Here is a 19578-nt window from a genome sequence, read left to right on the forward strand (position 1 = left end):
AGAACCTTGCAAAAAAGAAAAGGGCTTAACTCATACCCTTGATGCAATCCAATTGTAATAAGAAAATCTTTTGCCAACCCTTTACATGTCCTCACATTTGTTGACACGTCCCCATAAATATCCTTTTCTAGGTCCACGTACCTTCGTGGGAAACCTTTCTTTAACATTGCCCACCAAAGTACCTCTTTTGGCACTTTGTCATATGCCTTCTCTAAATCAATAAAAAATAACATATAGAGGTCTTTCTTCTTTACCCTATAAAACTCCATCATTTGTCTTATCATATGGATTGCTTCCATAGTAGATCTCCCGGGCATATAACCAAATTGGTTATCCAAAATGCTTCTTTAGCCCATAAAACTCATAATCATTCAATCAAAGCCTTAATCCCATAAGTGGGGTGACTGTGGTCGGCTACATGAACCAAAACAGATTATTCCGTATAGTCATCTACAAAAACCTTCCTCCTCCATCCCTTACGATCAAATGTCTCATATTAATGCAAATCCATATATTCCATATCCTTCCGAACTCCTTCCAACCAAGTCATTTTTGGTCTCCCTATCCCTCGTTTAACCCCTCCATGGTCCCACTCTTCCACTCTTCATAGCGGTGCACCCTCGGGTCTCCATTTTACACCCCTCCATAAAACTCATAATCAACTCTGGAAATTCAGTTGTTTCTACTTTTTCATTCCTTTGGTAAGGTTCAAGAACAGGGATAGACAACATAATCCTTATTGGGAGGATGTTTGGACAAGAGAGCACACATTTCGTGACTATTACCCACATTTTTCTAATTTTATCCGACCTACGTAACGCTTGTGTGTCAGGTTGTTTATTATGAGATTACTTGGGAATTACATTTTAGGAAACCACCATATTACCCCATTATCAAGAGCTTAAGGTGCTCTCCATTGTAACCTTTAGACTATACAGCTAACGCATGTGCTTGCCAAAAAAAAAAAAAAAAAAGAAAAAAAAAAAAACACTAACGGATGTGGGGATTCTAGGGTGTGGATGGGAGATTCTTCACAAGATTTTTCTTGTATATCTGTTAGCTAATCTCATGGAAGGCAATGAGTTGCCCGCCTTCATCTCAACGTTAGCTTTTGGAAGTTTTAGTAGATTCTACTGTTTTATTTGAGCACAATTATTTTACTGACCATATGTTGCAGCTAATGAAACATAGGTTTTAAGTAATTATTCATTTACCAACTATAAAATCCACTCACATTAGGATTGGTTTGGTCAGATTAAGCTGAAACAATACTTAAAGTAATCAATAAAAAGGATGTTAACTTTTCTTTTTTTTAAATGCAGTCTCCGTAACCCGTTCCATTCAGCCGGCATCCCCAACAACGCAGTTGTGTCCGCATATATGTGAAGCAGCTATTCTATCTTAATGGTGCTTTTGGAGGTAGAGAGTAACGAATGCTTCAGATATAGTAGGCTCTTTAGAGCATGTTTGATAATTATTAGCCTCTCCTATCTCGAGATCAACTAAAACTGCATTGCTTACACTACCACTGTGGGGTGAAAATACAACAACATTACATAGAAAAAGAGCAGGCAAATCAAGATAGATAAGAAACCAAAGAAAAGTCTTACAAAACAAAGACTTACCACAAGACCTGTGATAGGGCCACAAAGCCAAATAAATGAAGAAAATGCATGTCCTATTCCAAGTGTCTGCAAAAGATGGTGAAACCAGCAGCGTTAAGCTAGTATTATTTGGCTTAACAATTAATATGAAGCAAAAATACTATAAATCAAAAACTCAAAGCACGCCATCAGAAAGGTGCAGGGAAGTCCACATAATCACCCCCCTAAGGCCCTAACCACTGTGAACCGACTCTTGCTTAAATGGCCATCAGGTTAAACAACATGATAGAATTTTTCTTTAATTTTCACTTGTACTTCTTGACTACCAAAACACTTCCTTGAGTTGATATGATGAAGAATATCTGACTGTTCTCACCATTGCCTAGGATGATAGACTGTAATAGACAAAAACTGACAAGATTTCACAACTAGACCCAAACCCAAAACAAAATTAGCGGGTTCGGGTCCAGCATATTGATCCATCTAAGTAAATAAAATGGCATGAAAAGTCCATTAAATTAATTGGGTTGGGGATAGAATTTGAAACATAAACTTCATTGCTACTGCAACTTTTTCAACAGAGTCACATGACTCCATACCAGTTCTCCAATCAGTTTCGAAACCCAGTCAGCTAGCCTCATCCAAATCTATAGTTTTACTAAATATTGTTTCCTTGTGTCTTAACACAAAACCGAAAACACGACATCATAAGAAGACCAACCAAACAATAAATTGTGCAACCATAATGTTAGCATAACTGTTGTGCGACAGCGGAAGCAAAGGTCGTAAACAAACAAGAAAACAATAAAGAAATTCAATGCAAACAATAAGAACAACACCAAGAATTTACGTGGTTCACTATCGATGTGATAGCTACGTCCACGGGCACCGAGATCGAATGATTTCACTATAAACTGCAAAGATTACAAAGATGATTCTTGTATTTCTCAAGAACGGCTCTCACTCTGTCTCTCTTAACCCTAATACTGATATTAGGGAGGTTTTATATTAATCCCTAATTAAAAGATACTTGGGCAAAAAGATAATAAAATAAGATAACCTAAAACCGCAAAATCCGCGTTCCGTATTTTTCCTTCTCCGCCCGGTCAGACCGGGCAAGGTCTGCCCGATCGGGCGCGAGAAGAAAACTCCATACGAATGCTTCAACGTATCCAACCCCCACCGCCCGGTCAGACCGGGCAAGGTCTGCCCGATCGGGCGAAGGCTCGCCCGGTCGGGCGAAGGCTCGCCCGGTCGGGCGCGAGAGCAGCTTCTTCAACGAATTTGCCAGGCACCTCTTCTTCTTCCGCCCGGTCAGACCGGGCAATGTCCGCCCGATCGGGCGGACAAAGCTACGAAGTACGAGTCACCTAATATACTTATCAACAATCTCCACCTTGACGAGAACTCGTAGTCAGCAAACGACCCCATCAAGACATAGTGAAAAAACATCTCAAGCCAAACCCGATGCAAGACTCATGCATAAGCCATACATCCCGATAAGTCTTCAACCAAGACCCATCACATACTCGTCTCCAAGTATAACAACTCATAATGCTCCACCTGCATCACAAGCCCCGGGCAAGCTCCACCTTAAGGCCAACACACCTACACCAGGAGCTCCCCAACTTCGCCCCTCAGGGCCTACTACATCACGTAGTAATCAATATTTAACAAGTCTAAGCAATGTTTAAACTTGCTAAACGGAACAGGCTTAGTGAAGAAATCAGCCGGGTTGTCAGCAGTCCCAATCTTCTTCACCTTAATCCTCTTGTCAGTACGTAAGAAATGATACCTGACATCAATGTGCTTCGTCCGATCATGGTGTACTTGATCTTTAGCTAAGCAAATCGCACTTAGACTATCACAATACACTGTAGCAAAATCCTGTGCAATACCCAGTTCACCTACTAGGCCTTTGAGCCAAATAGACTCCTTAGCTGCAGAAGTTAAAGCCATATACTCAGCTTCAGTAGTTGACAACGTAACTGATGACTGCAATGTAGACTTCCAACTAACCACAGAACCACCCAAAGTGAACACATAACCAGTCACAGACCTCCTGGTATCCACATCAGCTGCATAATCAGAATCACTGTACCCAGTGACCAAGCATTCCTTATCATTCCCGTACACAAGACCAATATCAGCTGTCCCTCTCAGGTAGCGAAAAATCCTTTTCACCCCTTGCCAGTGTTCCCTCCCAGGTCGAGCCATAAACCTGCTTACAACACTAACAGCATGCGCAATATCCGGCCTAGTACAGACCATAGCATACATCAAACAACCAACCGCGTTTGCATATGGAACTCTAGACATATAAGACAACTCCTCCTCTGATTGAGGTGACATAGACAAAGACAACTTACAACTAACAGTAGTTGGCGTACTTATAGGCTTCGATTTTTCCATCCCAAAACGAGACAGAATCTTTTCAATGTAGCTTTTCTGAGTCAAGAAAAGCTTACCTCTAGCCCGATCCCTGTAGATCTCCATACCCAAAATCTTCCTAGCTGCACCCAAGTCTTTCATGTCAAACTCCGAGTTAAGCATCTCCTTTAATCTTTTGTACCACTGTCGGGGGGATTGCTTAAGTCCATACAATGACTTTAGCAATCTGCAGGCATAGTGTTCCTTTCCAGGAGCTTCGAATCCTTCGGGCTGCTTCATCAGAATCTCCTCCTCCAAATCGCCATGAAGGAAGGCCGTTTTAACATCCAACTGCTCCAGCTCAAGATCAAAATGTGCTACAATTGACAATAACACACGGATAGAAGTATGTCGAACCACAGGTGAGAATATCTCAACAAAGTCAACCCCTTCTACCTGACTGAACCCCTTAGCAACTAGCCTAGCCTTAAAACGTATTTGCTCAGTTTCCGACAACCCTTCTTTCTTCTTGTAAATCCATTTACAACCCACAAGCTTCCTCCCTTCCGGTACCTTTACCAGTTCCCACACTCTGTTCTTGTAAAGGGACTGCATCTCTTCACCCATTGCGGCAAGCCATTGCGCAGACTCACTACAACTAATTGCTTGTTTATATGTGGCAGGTTCAAATGACTCTACATCATCAGCTACACTCAATGCATAACCTGTCATCGCATCAACACAGCAATTTCTTCCCTCCATCTCTTCAATCAATCTAACAGGCTTCTTGATAACTCGTTTAGGCATCTCAAGAATGGTGTCAGGTTGACTAGATGACCCCTGATTAGATTGCTCCACCTCATCCCCAGAGTTAGAATGAGTAGGAGTAATCTCAGGTTCAGGAGTACCCGGCACTGGAACATCAGCATCATCATCAATATATTGTACCCGAGGTAAATCAGCAATGGTAGACTGATGTACCTCAAGTACCCCATCTGTCTGTAATAAATTGTCTCCTTCCCTTCTCAAATCTGAAATCTCTGCATTTTTAATTGAATACATGGTGTTTTCATCGAAAGTAACATCCCTACTAAGAATGACCCGACCCTCCGAAGGTGAAAAAATTCTAAACCCCTTCACACCATCCCCGTACCCAACAAAACACCCCTTCTTGGCTCGTGGATCCAGCTTACCCTCAATAACATGATAATAAGCAACACAACCAAAAATCTTCAAATTCGAAAAATTAGGCAACTTACCACTCCAGATCTCAAACGGAATTTTGGAATCAATTCCAGAATGAGGACCCCTATTAATGACATAACAAGCTGTTAACACAGCTTCACTCCAGTACCTCCTCCCAAGCCCTGCATTAGAGAGCATGCATCGAACTCTCTCTAGCAGTGTCTGATTAACCCGTTCTGCTACACCGTTCTGCTGTGGTGTCTTCCTGACAGTATGATGCCGACCTATACCCTCATCTGCACAGAACTGATTAAACTCGTCTTTGCAAAACTCTAGCCCATTGTCCGTTCGTAGCTTCTTGATCTTCCTTCCTTGTCGATTTTCCACCAAAGCTTTCCATTGCTTGAAAACTTTGAAGGCCTCATCCTTTGACTTAAGCAACCTAAGCCATGTGTATCGGGACTTGTCATCAACAAATGACACAAAATAGTGGTAACCTCCCATACCTTCAACTCTAGATGGACCCCAGCAATCTGAATGGATGTAATCGAGCACTGCATCAGTAATGTGAGCACCCTTGCTGAACTTTGACCTGTGTTTCTTACCAAACACACAATGCTCACAAAATTCAAGGTTGGCAACCTTGACCCCGGATAGAAGACCCCTCTTGGACAATAGCTGCATCCCCTTCTCCCCCATATGACCAAGCCTCATGTGCCAAATCTTAGTCATCTCCTGGTGAGATACAGATGCGCAAACCGCAGAACTAGGCAGTGTAACACCCTCAAAAACATAGAGGGTGTTCCTTTTGATACCCTTAAGTACCAACTCAGAACCTCTGAAAATACACAACTCCCCATCTGAAAACACACCATTGTACCCCAATTCATCCAGGGTACCCAATGAAATCAGATTCTTTCCTAAAGCAGGAACATGCCGTACATTAGTCAAAGTTAACCTCCGCCCATCAACAGTCCTCAACCTCATGGAACCAATACCTGTGACCTTACATGGAGCATTGTTACCGACTATAACCATACCCCCATTGCGAGGTTCATATGTATCAAACCAATCTCGACGTGGACACATATGGAACGAACACCCCGAATCTAGAACCCAGTTATCAGATAAATCATCAGACCTAGCAGAACTGACTAATGCTAAATCTTCCTCTGAATTATAGCTCTCATTCGGTTTCTCTTCAACTACAGCAGCCTGGGACTTGTTTTTCCTCACCGGACAATTATTCCTAAAGTGACCCGGTTCTTTACAGTAATAACATGTTTTAGTAGTAGTTTTACTAGATCCATCCTTGCCGTTTCCAGCACCCGACCCAGCATTGTTCCCCTTGTTAAAACCCCTTATTCTTTTTAGACTTTCCGGACTTAACAAATAACCCACTACCATTATCCCCATTAATCACTCGTAGCTTTCATTCTGAGTTCCCTAGTATGAAGTGCTGCCTTCACTTCTTCTAAGGTTATAGAATCCTTACCAACAACAAAAGACTCTACAAAATTCTCAAAGCTAGACGGTAGAGATACAAGTAAAATCAACGCAGCATCCTCATCATCAATTTTAACATCTAAATTACGTAAATCAAGCAAAATAGAGTTAAGTTTTTCTAGATGTTCCCGTAAGGAAGTACCTGACTGCATCCGGAGGCTAAACAACCGCTGTTTCAGTAATAATTTGTTGGTCAACGACTTAGTCATATACAATGACTCCAGCTTCAGCCACAATCCAGCCGCCGTTTCCTGATCAGCAACCTCCGTGATGATTTGATCATCAAGACTAAGTAATATGGTAGAGTGTGCCTTCTCTTCCATAACTTCTAACTGCGAGTCAGTCGGTCCGTCTCCTGACTCCGAAGTAGTACTCTTTGGAGCCAACGGACGCCATATCTGCTGTTGTTTTAACAGAGCCTTCATCTTAATTTGCCATAGCCCGAAACTATTTTTCCCGGTAAACTTCTCAATTCTTATTGTTGAATCTCCTGCCATTGTTATCTTCAAGAAACTCTCCAAGGATTGAACCTGAGCTCTTGATACCAATTGTTGTGCGACAGCGGAAGCAAAGGTCGTAAACAAACAAGAAAACAATAAAGAAATTCAATGCAAACAATAAGAACAACACCAAGAATTTACGTGGTTCACTATCGATGTGATAGCTACGTCCACGGGCACCGAGATCGAATGATTTCACTATAAACTGCAAAAGATTACAAAGATGATTCTTGTATTTCTCAAGAACGGCTCTCACTCTGTCTCTCTTAACCTAATACTGATATTAGGGAGGTTTTATATTAATCCCTAATTAAAAGATACTTGGGCAAAAAGATAATAAAATAAGATAACCTAAAAACCGCAAAATCCGCGTTCCGTATTTTTTCCTTCTCCGCCCGGTCAGACCGGGCAAGGTCTGCCCGATCGGGCGCGAGAAGAAAACTCCATACGAATGCTTCAACGTATCCAACCCCCACCGCCCGGTCAGACCGGGCAAGGTCTGCCCGATCGGGCGAAGGCTCGCCCGGTCGGGCGAAGGCTCGCCCGTCGGGCGCGAGAGCAGCTTCTTCAACGAATTTGCCAGGCACCTCTTCTTCTTCCGCCCGGTCAGACCGGGCAATGTCCGCCCGATCGGGCGGACAAAGCTACGAAGTACGAGTCACCTAATATACTTATCAACAAAAATCGCATTATATTTTCTCTGTAATAATTGCATAATGCAATAGCTCTTTTTGGTACTTCATTATACACTATGACTCAATGAAACAATCTTCTACCCAACGAAAATTAGAGGTATGTATATGGTATATATAATCATGAAATCATCTTGATATAACAGAGGTAGGATCTTAACAAAGTTCAATTGTAGCACAATATATATATGACATAAAAACCAAACTAATACAAAATATATATGCTTCAAAAAAGTAGTAACTTATAAAAAAAATAAAATAAAATTATGCAACTCATTTTATATAATCTTGCTATACGAAGTACATGATTATATAGCAATCTAATAATAGTACTCTACTTTTCCTCAAGAGTCACGCTTTCTAGAAATAATATAGAAAACATATATATCTTCCGGTTATTACCTCAATAAACCATGAAATATTCTTATATGTGCCAAAACCAAATTAAAACAAGAAATCTAATAATTAACTAGAAATATATCATAATCTGCAATTCAAATATAACTTACCGCAAATATGAACGAAAAAAACCGAAACATATGAATTTAATTTAATAAACAATAAACATAAATTGTAGGAGTGAGATAACTTACCAATGTTTAGGATTCAAGAATAAATAATGCAATAAATTAAGACTTAAAATATAGTAAACATATGCCACTTTGATGTTCAAAAATATATAACAAGTTTCAATTGTAAATCAAAGGCAATTTTTTTCTAACGCTTTTATTAACATAATCTACCTTAGGAATATATAGAGCAAACTTTAAATATCCTTATCTTATGAATTCACTGTCTTGAAACTATTGACCATGGTGCAAACACAATATTGATGAATAAGATTAGACTATGGACTCTCATAGTAATCTTTAATAAACTATTTCATAATGAGAGTACAGGATAAAGAAAACCTCAATGAAAAGAAAATTATAATTACATAGTACATACAATAATTTTACAAATCAAACTAAAAATAATGGTAAGAACCAAATAAACAAATCAAACTAAAAATAATAAAAATAAACCATGTGATAAAGTGTAATTGAAGAAAAGGATGCAGCCAATAACATTATTCGTGCCACTCATCATAGATATATTTACCCACCATCAATTTTATACAATAATATATAACTTGCTAATAGAACAGACATAAATACCTCGATTGATTTGTTGAGATCGTCATCATCAATTGATTTAATACGATTGCTATCATAATTTTTCTTTTTAAATCGTATTTGTAGAGTAATGGTGCTGATAACGTGTTATAAAATAGTAAGAGAGAAAGAATAGTAGAATATAAGTGGAAGATGTAGATGTTAATCTTAGTTTATTTCTTCATTAGACAATGCCTATATATATACACTTGAGGAAATAGTAACTCTCCAAAAGCAATGAAGAGTCATAATAATGAAGAGTTACAAAGGGAAACAATAAAGCTAAAAGGAGTTACAAGGTTACTTAGGAAAGTAATAATGCCTAGGAGGTTACAATGGTTTATATAATGGACATACATTATATTTCATAACAAATAACACTTTATTTGTTCTTTTTTTCTTCCCTAAAATAAAATAAAATGTTTTTTTTGTTAAAAAAAAAATCATAACTGCTATAAAATATTAAATATTTTCCATAACTACCCTTATTCCTGTAAAAAAAAACCACCCTTAAAACTAATTACTCATGCCAAAGAGAAAAAAATTACCACCAATAAAAACTGTTTTTTTTACAACAAAAAATAATATATATCAACGTACAAACACTGTTTTTTTTTCGTTAAAATAAATTTGTTTTTTATTTAATTAAAAAATAATAATAGCTACTCTCTTTAATCATACATATATCTTAGGAACAAATATAAACTGGTTCAAAATAAAAAGGGACATGGATGATCTTTTAGCCATATTTAATATTTAATTTTTATTATCAAAAAATTTATTAATTTCTTTTTATATAGGCACTATTATTTACAGAAATAAAATTATAAAATAACAGGTAAATTAAATTAATAAATTTTTATATTGTACACACGTAGCGTGTACCTCTTAACTTGTTATCGTAAATATAATATCTATCAGACTTCTTATTTTGAATACCCATAATAGCAAAACAGACTTTTAATTAAAAAAATGGAGGGAGTACTCCGTATAAGAACCGAGGGAATGGAATTTAAAAAAAAAAAAGTGGTAATTTCTTCATAAGCAAACAAACCCAAGTTGGATAAAATGTCATGGGGCCCAACTTAAAAGCCACACATGAATTTGGGTCATTTGTAACGGACCATAATATCCAGCGTATTAGATTTAAAAGTATTGCCCAATTTCAGAAGATTATGTTGGAACTATATAACCCAGTCCAAGGTTCAAATACGTTATGGTCTTATAGACGAGTTGTGTTTTTTTTTTTGTTTTTTTTTGTTTTTTTTGGGTAATGTTTGGCCAGAATTTTCATTTGGTTCAAAATAGCTCGATTTGTGTCACTTCAAATTTGGGTGAAAATGGTTAAATTATACTGGTTCTGGTTTGGTACTGGTTGTATTTAGTTCGGGATAGACTCATGGTATGTCTTGTGAGCTAAAATTGGATTGGAACGAGTTTGTATAATATATATCGGGTTCGTTTTTTGACCAAATTACTGTGGGTCTACGTCAAGTTCATATTGTACAATCCTCGAATATTGGTCAAGTTCAGACAAGACAATGCTCATGGATGGGTCTAATCTAAATCAGTTGACCTTTAAGTTCAAGTGGAGTTCGGATAAGACAAACCTCATGTTTAGACCAAAATTTATTAGGTTGGGTCAATTACATTTTTATCTGTCTAACTAGGTTCTGGTTATTACCAACCAACCAATCAGGTATAGGTTAAGGGTTTGTTCTCATAGACTGAACTCAACTGAACTGAACTCATGCAACTGAACTGAACTCATGCAACTGAACTGAAATGAGCTGAAATGAAATGAATATTTTATAAGAGAAGGAATTAGGATTTGAACTGAACTGAAAATGAACGTATGAGAATAGGCCCTAATTTCACTTCAGATTTACTTCCTCCATTTCTTTTTACTTGCAACACAGCCTTGTGGCACGTGTTTTGAGGTCGGGTTTATGTAATGTAACAATTATATATTCATTATAATTTTTACAAATGATACTTAACCCTATTCTAATCTTTGTGTAAAAATTATATTGATAAAATCGCTCGTTTACCCCCACTAACATCTCCTAAAACTGTGTGCCTAAAAGGTGTGTTGCAAGTAAAAAAATCGGAGGAAGTATATTTCATCCAAATTAGTGTCTAAAGTTATAGCTTTCTATCTCCAATCAGCCACACGCTAATAATGTAACATCAAACTTTAATCTTTGTCATAATCCGAGCAAGTTATGCAACAAAATAACGCGTACGTAGATTAAGGAGATAATTAAGAAAGGTCCAATGATTAAGATCAAGATTATTAAGGTGGCAATACACATGCGTAAGTACCCCACCAAGTGACTAAGATTACATGTTGCATTAGATAAAGTAATTAAGTAATTATCATTATATCATATTTTTTAGGGATACTTCATTAATTAATTGTCTCAACTAACTACCCTTTCTTTCGGTCTTTCTTTTCTTAGAAAGTGTACTTAGTCTCTAGTTAAAGTCATTGACTTTATTTCTTTCTGCATGCTCAATTATTTATAGTAATCTGACGCGGTTAAGCTTTCATTAATCCATTTTCCTAAATATGTAACATTATTTTCCCTATTGCATTCTGGCGATTTACATGTTCATAAGATTCATATATATATATATATAATATATATATATATATATATATATATATATATATACTTTATCTGTTTTAATATATAGTGCTCATATTCTATTTTAAGTGTCTTAAAATAGTGTATTTAACTATATTTTTATTAACGAAAAAATACTTATGTTTTAGAACTTTACATTGACAAACATGTCCAAAAAACGAAAGACAACTCCATATATTGTTATACTCGTATTATATTCGTATGTCAATTGTCACTATCCTTTAGCAAAGTTGTTTTGCTTGGAGACAGTACTAATACAGCTAAGTTACAACGAGTAGGATTCTTTGGCCACATTCTTTTTATCACAAATTGATACGTGTAGCTAACTAACTTTTTAATGAAATGCTAGCTATAGGTCTATCTATTAATTAAAACCGATAATTATATATATCACTAATTAATTAGAACATGTAAAAGCTTTTCTTATGCCCCCTAAATATTAACGAGTCACTTAAATAACTGATTTCGAGCATAATTCTACGTATTAGTTTACATTATACTAAATATAATCCTTCCGTTAGTCCATTTTCTTTTGTTAACATTTTGCATGGTCTCTTTTTCACATTATTTATCATTAATATCCTTATTAATTTTCATGTTAGTATAGATTTTCCAATTTCCATTTGCGTTATTTATCTAATTACTTTGTAATACATTGTCTCATCTTCAGAATTTGATACTAATAATTTGTAAAACCCACATTTCTAATTGATGAGTTGATGTACAATTGTTTTTGCCTCCATCATATCATTACATAGAGATTTCACTCAAGGTCGATAAAAATAGGCACTTCCTCCATTTCAAACTAGGTATTCTATTTTACTTATTAATATCAAAGCTCATCAACTCTTTAAATATATCTTAAACCATGTAACGTCCTAGAATACATTATCAAATTTATCAAATTAATGATCAAATATGTGTGATGGAGTTAAAATAAACAAGTGGGGCAACTAATTTATATAATACATCAATAGTTTAGAGTTAAAAATCATAATTATTGTTTGGGTCCAATTTAGTCAAAATTGGGCCGGAGCACTAAATGATCCAATTAAAAGCCCAAGGTCAAGGTTCAACTCTCCAATTGCTCAAAAGTCAAAAGTCAGCCCACAAAGTAAGCCAATTGGGCTAAAGCCCAACCTCTCCAAATATGATGAGGTATAAAAGCCCTCATATTAACACATTCAAGAGGACATCTCATAACATCATATACACTATCAGACACAACAACACATGCATCATCACATACATTATCTCATACACGGATTATTCCAACTCATATGCTCATTCTTGCATTGAGAAATACTCCACAAAAGCCTCAAGCTACAAACTCTCTTGCATAGTGTCTTCCTTTTTACACATTGTACTGACTTTAGCATCGGAGGGGCCTTCCTCGGAAACACCCCCGAGGCTAGTTTACGTGTGTTAACTGTGCAGGAAACCTTCGGCCCAACACAGCTTGGATCGAATCCAGTCTTCTCCATTTTAGTGGACCTTCGGCAAGGTCCCATTGTTTTCAACCGAAACAATTTGGCGCCGTCTGTGGGGAAGACTTTCAAAAATCTTTAAGCCAAATTCCTAACCAAGATCATCTTGCAATTGTCTTAGCAGCCATGGCTAAGAACCGCAAGAGCAAAAGCCTCCGTCAAGGAGCGGGCGAAAAGCCTAAAACCCCTACACCATCGCCCTCGCCGGACCGGAACTCTCCCAAGGGTGCCGGCTCGGGGGAGGATCACACAAGGAGGATTCCCTATCTCCTATAATGCATGACTCTCAATATAGGCCGGACCACTCTCGGTCTAGCAGGGGTCAGTCTGATCATAGGACATATTCAGTGTCCCGAAGCCAACCATCGGCTGCACGGCCTCATGCCCACACTCGGCCGGAGACCCCTTTGACGGGGCCCAGTTCGGAAGAGGTGGCAAGAGCGCTGGCAGTACTCATGGAGGCAATGAGGGCACAGAATATGCCACCGCCTCGTGATCGAACTCCTCCGCATACCCGGCATCAGCGGAGGAAGTTAGACCATGACGGTGGGAAGCTTCCTTCCTTCCGGGAACTGGAAGAGTGGGAGGAGGATTCTTGGAAAAATGAAAAACAGAGGAAGAAGAACTCTCAATTATTTAAAGGATCCTCATCCTCAAGACCAGCAGCGCATAAGAGCAGCAGCTCAGCTTCTCGGCCAGAATCTGCTCGCCGGGAACCTGAGACTGCTCGCAGAAGCGTCCTTGACCGACTCGGCGGCCAGGAACCGAGCGTGCGTAGTCGCCTCACGTTCCTGCAGCCGAGGCCCAGACTTCCCAGCCAGGGACGAAAACCACTCCTACCTCTCTGAGAGGGCGGAGCGCGGTCCCTTCGGCCAGGAACAAGGGCAAGGCCATTATGCTTCCCGCTAGTTCACCATTCGAGCAATGGATACTAGAAGAGCGCGTACCCACGGTTAAAATACCGTCGCATATCACATATGACGGGACCACGGATCCGAAGGACCACGTGGCCTCGTATGAGACTCATATGCATCTTTGCCCCAGATCCGAGGCGACTTGGTGCAAATATTTCCCAACCACTCTCAAGGGGGTCGCAAGCGTGGATCTCCAAGGGAGTAAGGCAAGGCTCCATAACAGGTTGGGATGATCTGTCCTCCAAGTTCAGAAGCAAGTTTTCCACGGCAAACCGCCGAGAGAAGACTACCGCAGAGCTCATGGGTCTGCAACAGGGGGAAACTGAAAGCCTCCGAGACTACCTGACCCGTTTCAGTAACGAGTCATCAAGCGTCTCTCAGCTGGACCAGGGGCTAGCTGTTTTTGCAATGCAGAATGGCCTTCAGCCAGGAAAATTCCTAGACTTCATGGTCATGCATACCCCGCAGACCTTGGAGGAAGCTCTTAGTGCTTCGGATAAGTTCATCCGAGCCGAAGAATGGAATAAAGCAAAAACCCAACCTCAATCCGGGGAGGGAAACAGAGGCAAATACCCTTGTCTGAAGGCCAAAGCCATAAGGCAAAGGGAAAATCAAAGGCCTCGGAGCCATCTTCGGCCAGCGACCTAAAGAAGGACAGGTTTGCCTCATACACAGGCAGATACGAGTCCTACACTCCGCTCTCTCTTCCACGCGCCAAAATTTACAGTGTGACGAAGGAGGAGCAGAGTTACCGAAAGCCGAGACACTCCCAGAGTGGTATCAGCGAAAAAAATAAAAATCAGTGGTGTGAGTTCCACGAGTCTTCGGGCCACAACACTGAAGAGTGTATCCAGCTGAAGGACCAGATAGAAGACATGGTCCGGAAGGGATACTTGAAAAAATACATCGCGGATCACCGCGAGAAAAAAGAATCCGAAAGGTTAGCAAAGGACCTCGGCAGGACCTTGATTTCCTCGGAAAAACAGTAAAAAACCGGAGGGGAAATTCCCTCCGATCAATGTTATCTCGGGAGGAATATACTCTCGGAGGGAGCACAAAGCGTCACCTTAAGCTTTGACTCACCAGTGTGAACAACGCTGACATTCAATCTCCCCAGTCGCCGGTGCCGAAACATGACGTTCACAGCCGCCGACTGCCGGGGGATTACGTTCCCTCACGAGGATCCGTTGGTGATCATCGCCACGGTGGCCAACCACGACGTCAGTAAGGTCCTTGTTGACGGTGGCAGCGGAGCAAACATTCTGTTCCGAAAGGCCTACAACCAAATTAAGCTGAAGCCCAAGCACCTTACGCCGGTACCCTATCCGGTATCCGGGTTCAATGGGGCTTCAACTTATCCAGATGGGAAGGTGACGCTTCCTGTCACCATCGGTTGCGATGAGGCAGCCCGGAACGTCATGATTGAGTTTTTTGGTCATCGACGCTCCTTCAGTGTACAACGTGATTTGGGGAGACCCATAATTCACGAGATCCAAGGGGTCGTCTCAACTTATCATCAGCTGATGATTTACGTCTCAGACGCCGGCTTCCCCGAAAGATACAGGGCAACCAGAAGGACGCCCGAAGGTGCAACTACCTCAAGCCATCCAGTAGTCGCCCATAACGACAAGGATGAAGAGGAGAAAGAAAAAGAAAGAGAGCCAAGCACAAAAAAGCCGAAAGGCCTAAGTGCTTCGGCCCAAGGATCAGTGCCCAGAGAAAAAGGTCCCGAAAGGGAAAAGGTTGACTCTTCATCTGAGCCGAAAGACTCAGAGAGCCAGCCGAAGAACACAAAGACTGGGACACCTGCTGACATTGGCAGCAGACCAGATTCTGAAGAGTCCAGTCCATCAGCAATGGACATGGACCAACAGACTGAAACAGCAGAGTTGGCCGAAGGAGATGCTGAGAAATGTGTAACAATCGGGATGGACCTTGATCCTAACACCCGTTGTGAACTTATTCAGCTCCTGCGGGATAACAGAGATGTGTTTGCTTTCTCGGCAGCTGATATGCCCGGGATAAGTTCAGACCTCATCTCCCATAACTGAAGGGTCCATGCAAGGCCTCTCAAAATTGGGGATCTTGTCCTTCGGAATGCTGCTGCAGTTCAGAAAGGCCGAATCCATGGGAAGCTCTCAGCTACATGGGAGGGACCTTATGAAATTTATGATGAGCTTCAGCCAGGGACATACCGACTTCGGCAGTTGGATGGAACTGAGTTGAAGAATCACTGGAATGCTGATGTACTGAAAAAATACCATGTGTAAACCCTTCGGGGCAGAACAATCTTTGTAAGTACATTTTGAACTAATGACAGGCCTTGGAGCCGCCATTTATATAAAATTTACAACTGTTTATCCTTTCAAAATTTTCTTTGTTCTATCTACTCTTTGAGGGTTTTTTTATTCAGCCTCGTCTGAAGCCTTCGCCTTCGGGTAACTGGGTTTCAGATTGCTGACAAAACCTGTCTTTTTAAAGAACACCGGTCTTTCAGCTGAAGTCAAACTTCAGTAAGACTTGTTCTCCAAAGACATGAGTCCATGGACAATTCTGGGATATTGCCTTAACTGAGCCTTGTATCCCAGAGAGCCATTATCCGAAACATTGCCTTAAGTTGGCCCTGTGTTTCGGGTATCCATTTTTCAAAGATAGCCAGAAAATCAAGGATAACAGCAACAGTTGAAAATTTTTAAACCAGCCTCGTCTGAAACCTTCGCCTTCGGGTAACTGGGTTTCAGATGGCTTACAAAACTCAGTCTTTTTAAAGAAACACTGGTCTTTCAGCTGAAGTCAAACTTCAGTAAGACTTGTTCTCCAAAGACATGAGTCCATGGACAATTCTGGGATATTGCCTTAACTGAGCCTTGTATCCCAGAGAGCCATTATCCGAAACATTGCCTTAAGTTGGCCCTGTGTTTCGGGTATCCATTTTTCAAAGATAGACAGAAAATCAAGGATAACAGCCTTTTTAAATCAGCCTCGTCTGAAACCTTCGCCTTCGGGTAACTGGGTTTCAGATGGCTTACAAAACTCAGTCTTTTTAAAGAACACTGGTCTTTCAGCTGAAATCAAACATCAGTAAGACATGTTCTCCAAAGACATGAGTCCATGGACAATCCTGGGATATTGCCTTAACTGAGCCTTGTATCCCAGAGAGCCATTATCCGAAACATTGCCTTAAGTTGGCCCTGTGTTTCGGATATACGTTTCTTTAAGAACGCTGGTCTTTCAGCTGAAGTCAAATTTCAGTAAGACTTGTTCTAAAGAGGTTAGTCCCAGAAAGCTAATATCCCAAGCATTGCCTTCAGTTGGCCCTGTGTTTCGGATATCCAACTTTCAGACAGTCAACCTTCAGTAAGACTTGTATCCCAGAAGCATTACCTTAAGTTGGCCCTGTGTTCGGATATCTATTTTGAAGAAGTTCAGAAATTGCTTATTCAAACTAAAGTCATACTTCAATTTCTGTGGGGGCAAGAAGCACGCAGTGCAGCTATGTTCGGCAGAGTTGAAGAAAAGAAACAGTAAAGCATTCAAAAATAAAGCAACTGAAGAAAAAATATTGAGCTACAAGTTCAATAATTCAGTATCGGCAGCCGCCCACAAGCGGAAAATAACAGCTGCCGAAATACGTACATAAGCAAAAAAATAAAACTGCTGTACGACAAGGCAAGCTGAAGCAAAAAAACAAGGCAAAAAACTCAGAAAAGCGGCAAGTCTAAAGTTAAGCACATGATGAACCGCAAGATTCTGAAGACGACTGCCCGAGTTCCTATGCTTCAGCCGGAGGATCAGACTGATCAGCGTTGAGTCCCATGGTGGCCTCAGCCCCAGCAGCAGAAGAGGCGGGCTTTGCACTTTGCCGAGCCTCCCTTTCCCTCTGCTCAGCTTCCAACTCCAGTCTTTCAGCTTCCTCTTTCGGCTTCCTCAGCCTTAAGAATTTCAGCTTCAGCTGGAGTTGCATACTTCATGTGAGGGTCTTCGGGATTCTGGACCCACTCAGCACATTTAGACCAGTCCAGCTTCGGCTCAGCATGAAGGCAGAGTCTTCGGCATACTCGGAATCCGTTTCTGAAACCCATCTCATATTCCTCTTGGGTATAAACACGGACCTTGAGTGAAGCCTCAGCATCAGCCAGCTTCTTCTGGGTCTCCTCCAAGTCTTCCTTGGATTTCTTCAGCTGTTCAGCGACTTTGGAGGAGGACCCCTTCAGCTCATTCAGCTCTTGCTGAATTTGGAAAGCCTTTGTCTGAGCTTGGGCCACTTCAACTTTCTGGATCAGCAGTTGATCCTCAGCCTCTTGGAATTTAGCTCTTTGAGCTTCAGCAGCAGCAGCAGCCTCTGAGAGTTGGACGTCTTTGGCCAAGAGCAACTCTTCAGCAGCCATTCGGCTGGCTTCAAGAGCCTCTAGACGCTGCTGCACTTCAGCTTGTGCAGCAGTTCCTTCTTGAATTCGGCTCTCAATAGCAGCCTTGAATTTGGAGACGTCCACTCCCATATGCTCCTGGAGGAATTTTTCCCCTTCCATCAGTGGGGGAAAAACCTCCATCTCCATAGCATCGCAGAAGGTTTTCAGAGCTTCGGCAGCTTTTTTTACCGTACTCCTCAACCTCCTGCTGCTTCTCTTCAGCTGCTGCTTGCTTCAGCTTAGCAAGCTTAACTTCCTCTTCAGCCACCTTCCTTTCGTGCACAGCAGCGTCTACCCTATCTTGTAGGGTATCAATCAGCTCTACAGTGAGAGTCTGATTGTGCACGAACTGAAAACAGGAAGACAAAAAAAAAATAAGTAATAAAAAAAAAATAGAGCTGAATTTCGGAGGAAATGAAGGAAAATTACCTGCATCATCAGCAGTTGGTTAGACCTGGCTGGGTCAGGAACTGATCTACTGGATTCGCCCATCCCAGCAGTGGCCTTCAGCGACCAGATCCTTGCCCTGTCTACTTCGGACATGCCAGCAAAAACTGCCGAAGTAGGCTTCAGCTCCTTCTCGGTTTTGACCCCATGAGGTCCCAGATGTGATCTGGGATTGGAATTCGGGGGGGAAACCCATTTCTCCAGAATGCAGAGTCTGGAAAGAAGGGAAGGACGACGATGGAGCTTGATTAGCTTTGGTTGTCTCAGCATCGTCCTTCTCAGAGGAGTCAAGTACTATGACCTCCTCTTCTTCAGGGGTGAGGACGAAGGCCTCAACCTCTCTTGATATCTGCCGTGAAGCCTTCAGCACTTGACATCACGGCATCTTTATTTCCGTGCTCAGCAGCACTCTCCTTGATTTCTTCTTGGACCCCTCCTTAGGTTCGGGAGTCCTCTGATCCACCTCCATCTCAGGAGGTGGCGGAGGGGTCTTTTGAGGAGATTGGGGTGTTGGCTGGGGAACCCTCGGCGATCCATTGCCTTCCTCAGGTTCCCTTATTGCGACGCCGATGGTCATCGGCCTCTGCTGAAAGTCATGAGGGCCGATGATGGCCATCCTTCGGCGCCTTTTCAGAAGGGGCTGCTCGTCCATATCTGAG

At 41.0% G+C, this 19578-nt stretch overlaps 1 protein-coding gene across 1 annotated transcript in view; it reads right to left on the minus strand.

The window, feature by feature from the left end:
• Positions 1-19578, minus strand: part of LOC110712201 (sucrose transport protein SUC3-like) — a 34929-nt gene that overhangs the window by 12813 nt on the left and 2538 nt on the right. The window contains exon 2 of the mRNA XM_021890664.1: positions 1626-1691. Within this exon, the coding sequence (XP_021746356.1) occupies positions 1626-1691 (66 nt within the window). The remainder of the gene's footprint in view (positions 1-1625; positions 1692-19578) is intronic.

This window comes from Chenopodium quinoa, unplaced genomic scaffold, assembly GCF_001683475.1.
Source record: "Chenopodium quinoa cultivar QQ74 unplaced genomic scaffold, ASM168347v1, whole genome shotgun sequence".
NCBI classification, from domain to species: Eukaryota; Viridiplantae; Streptophyta; class Magnoliopsida; order Caryophyllales; family Amaranthaceae; genus Chenopodium; species Chenopodium quinoa.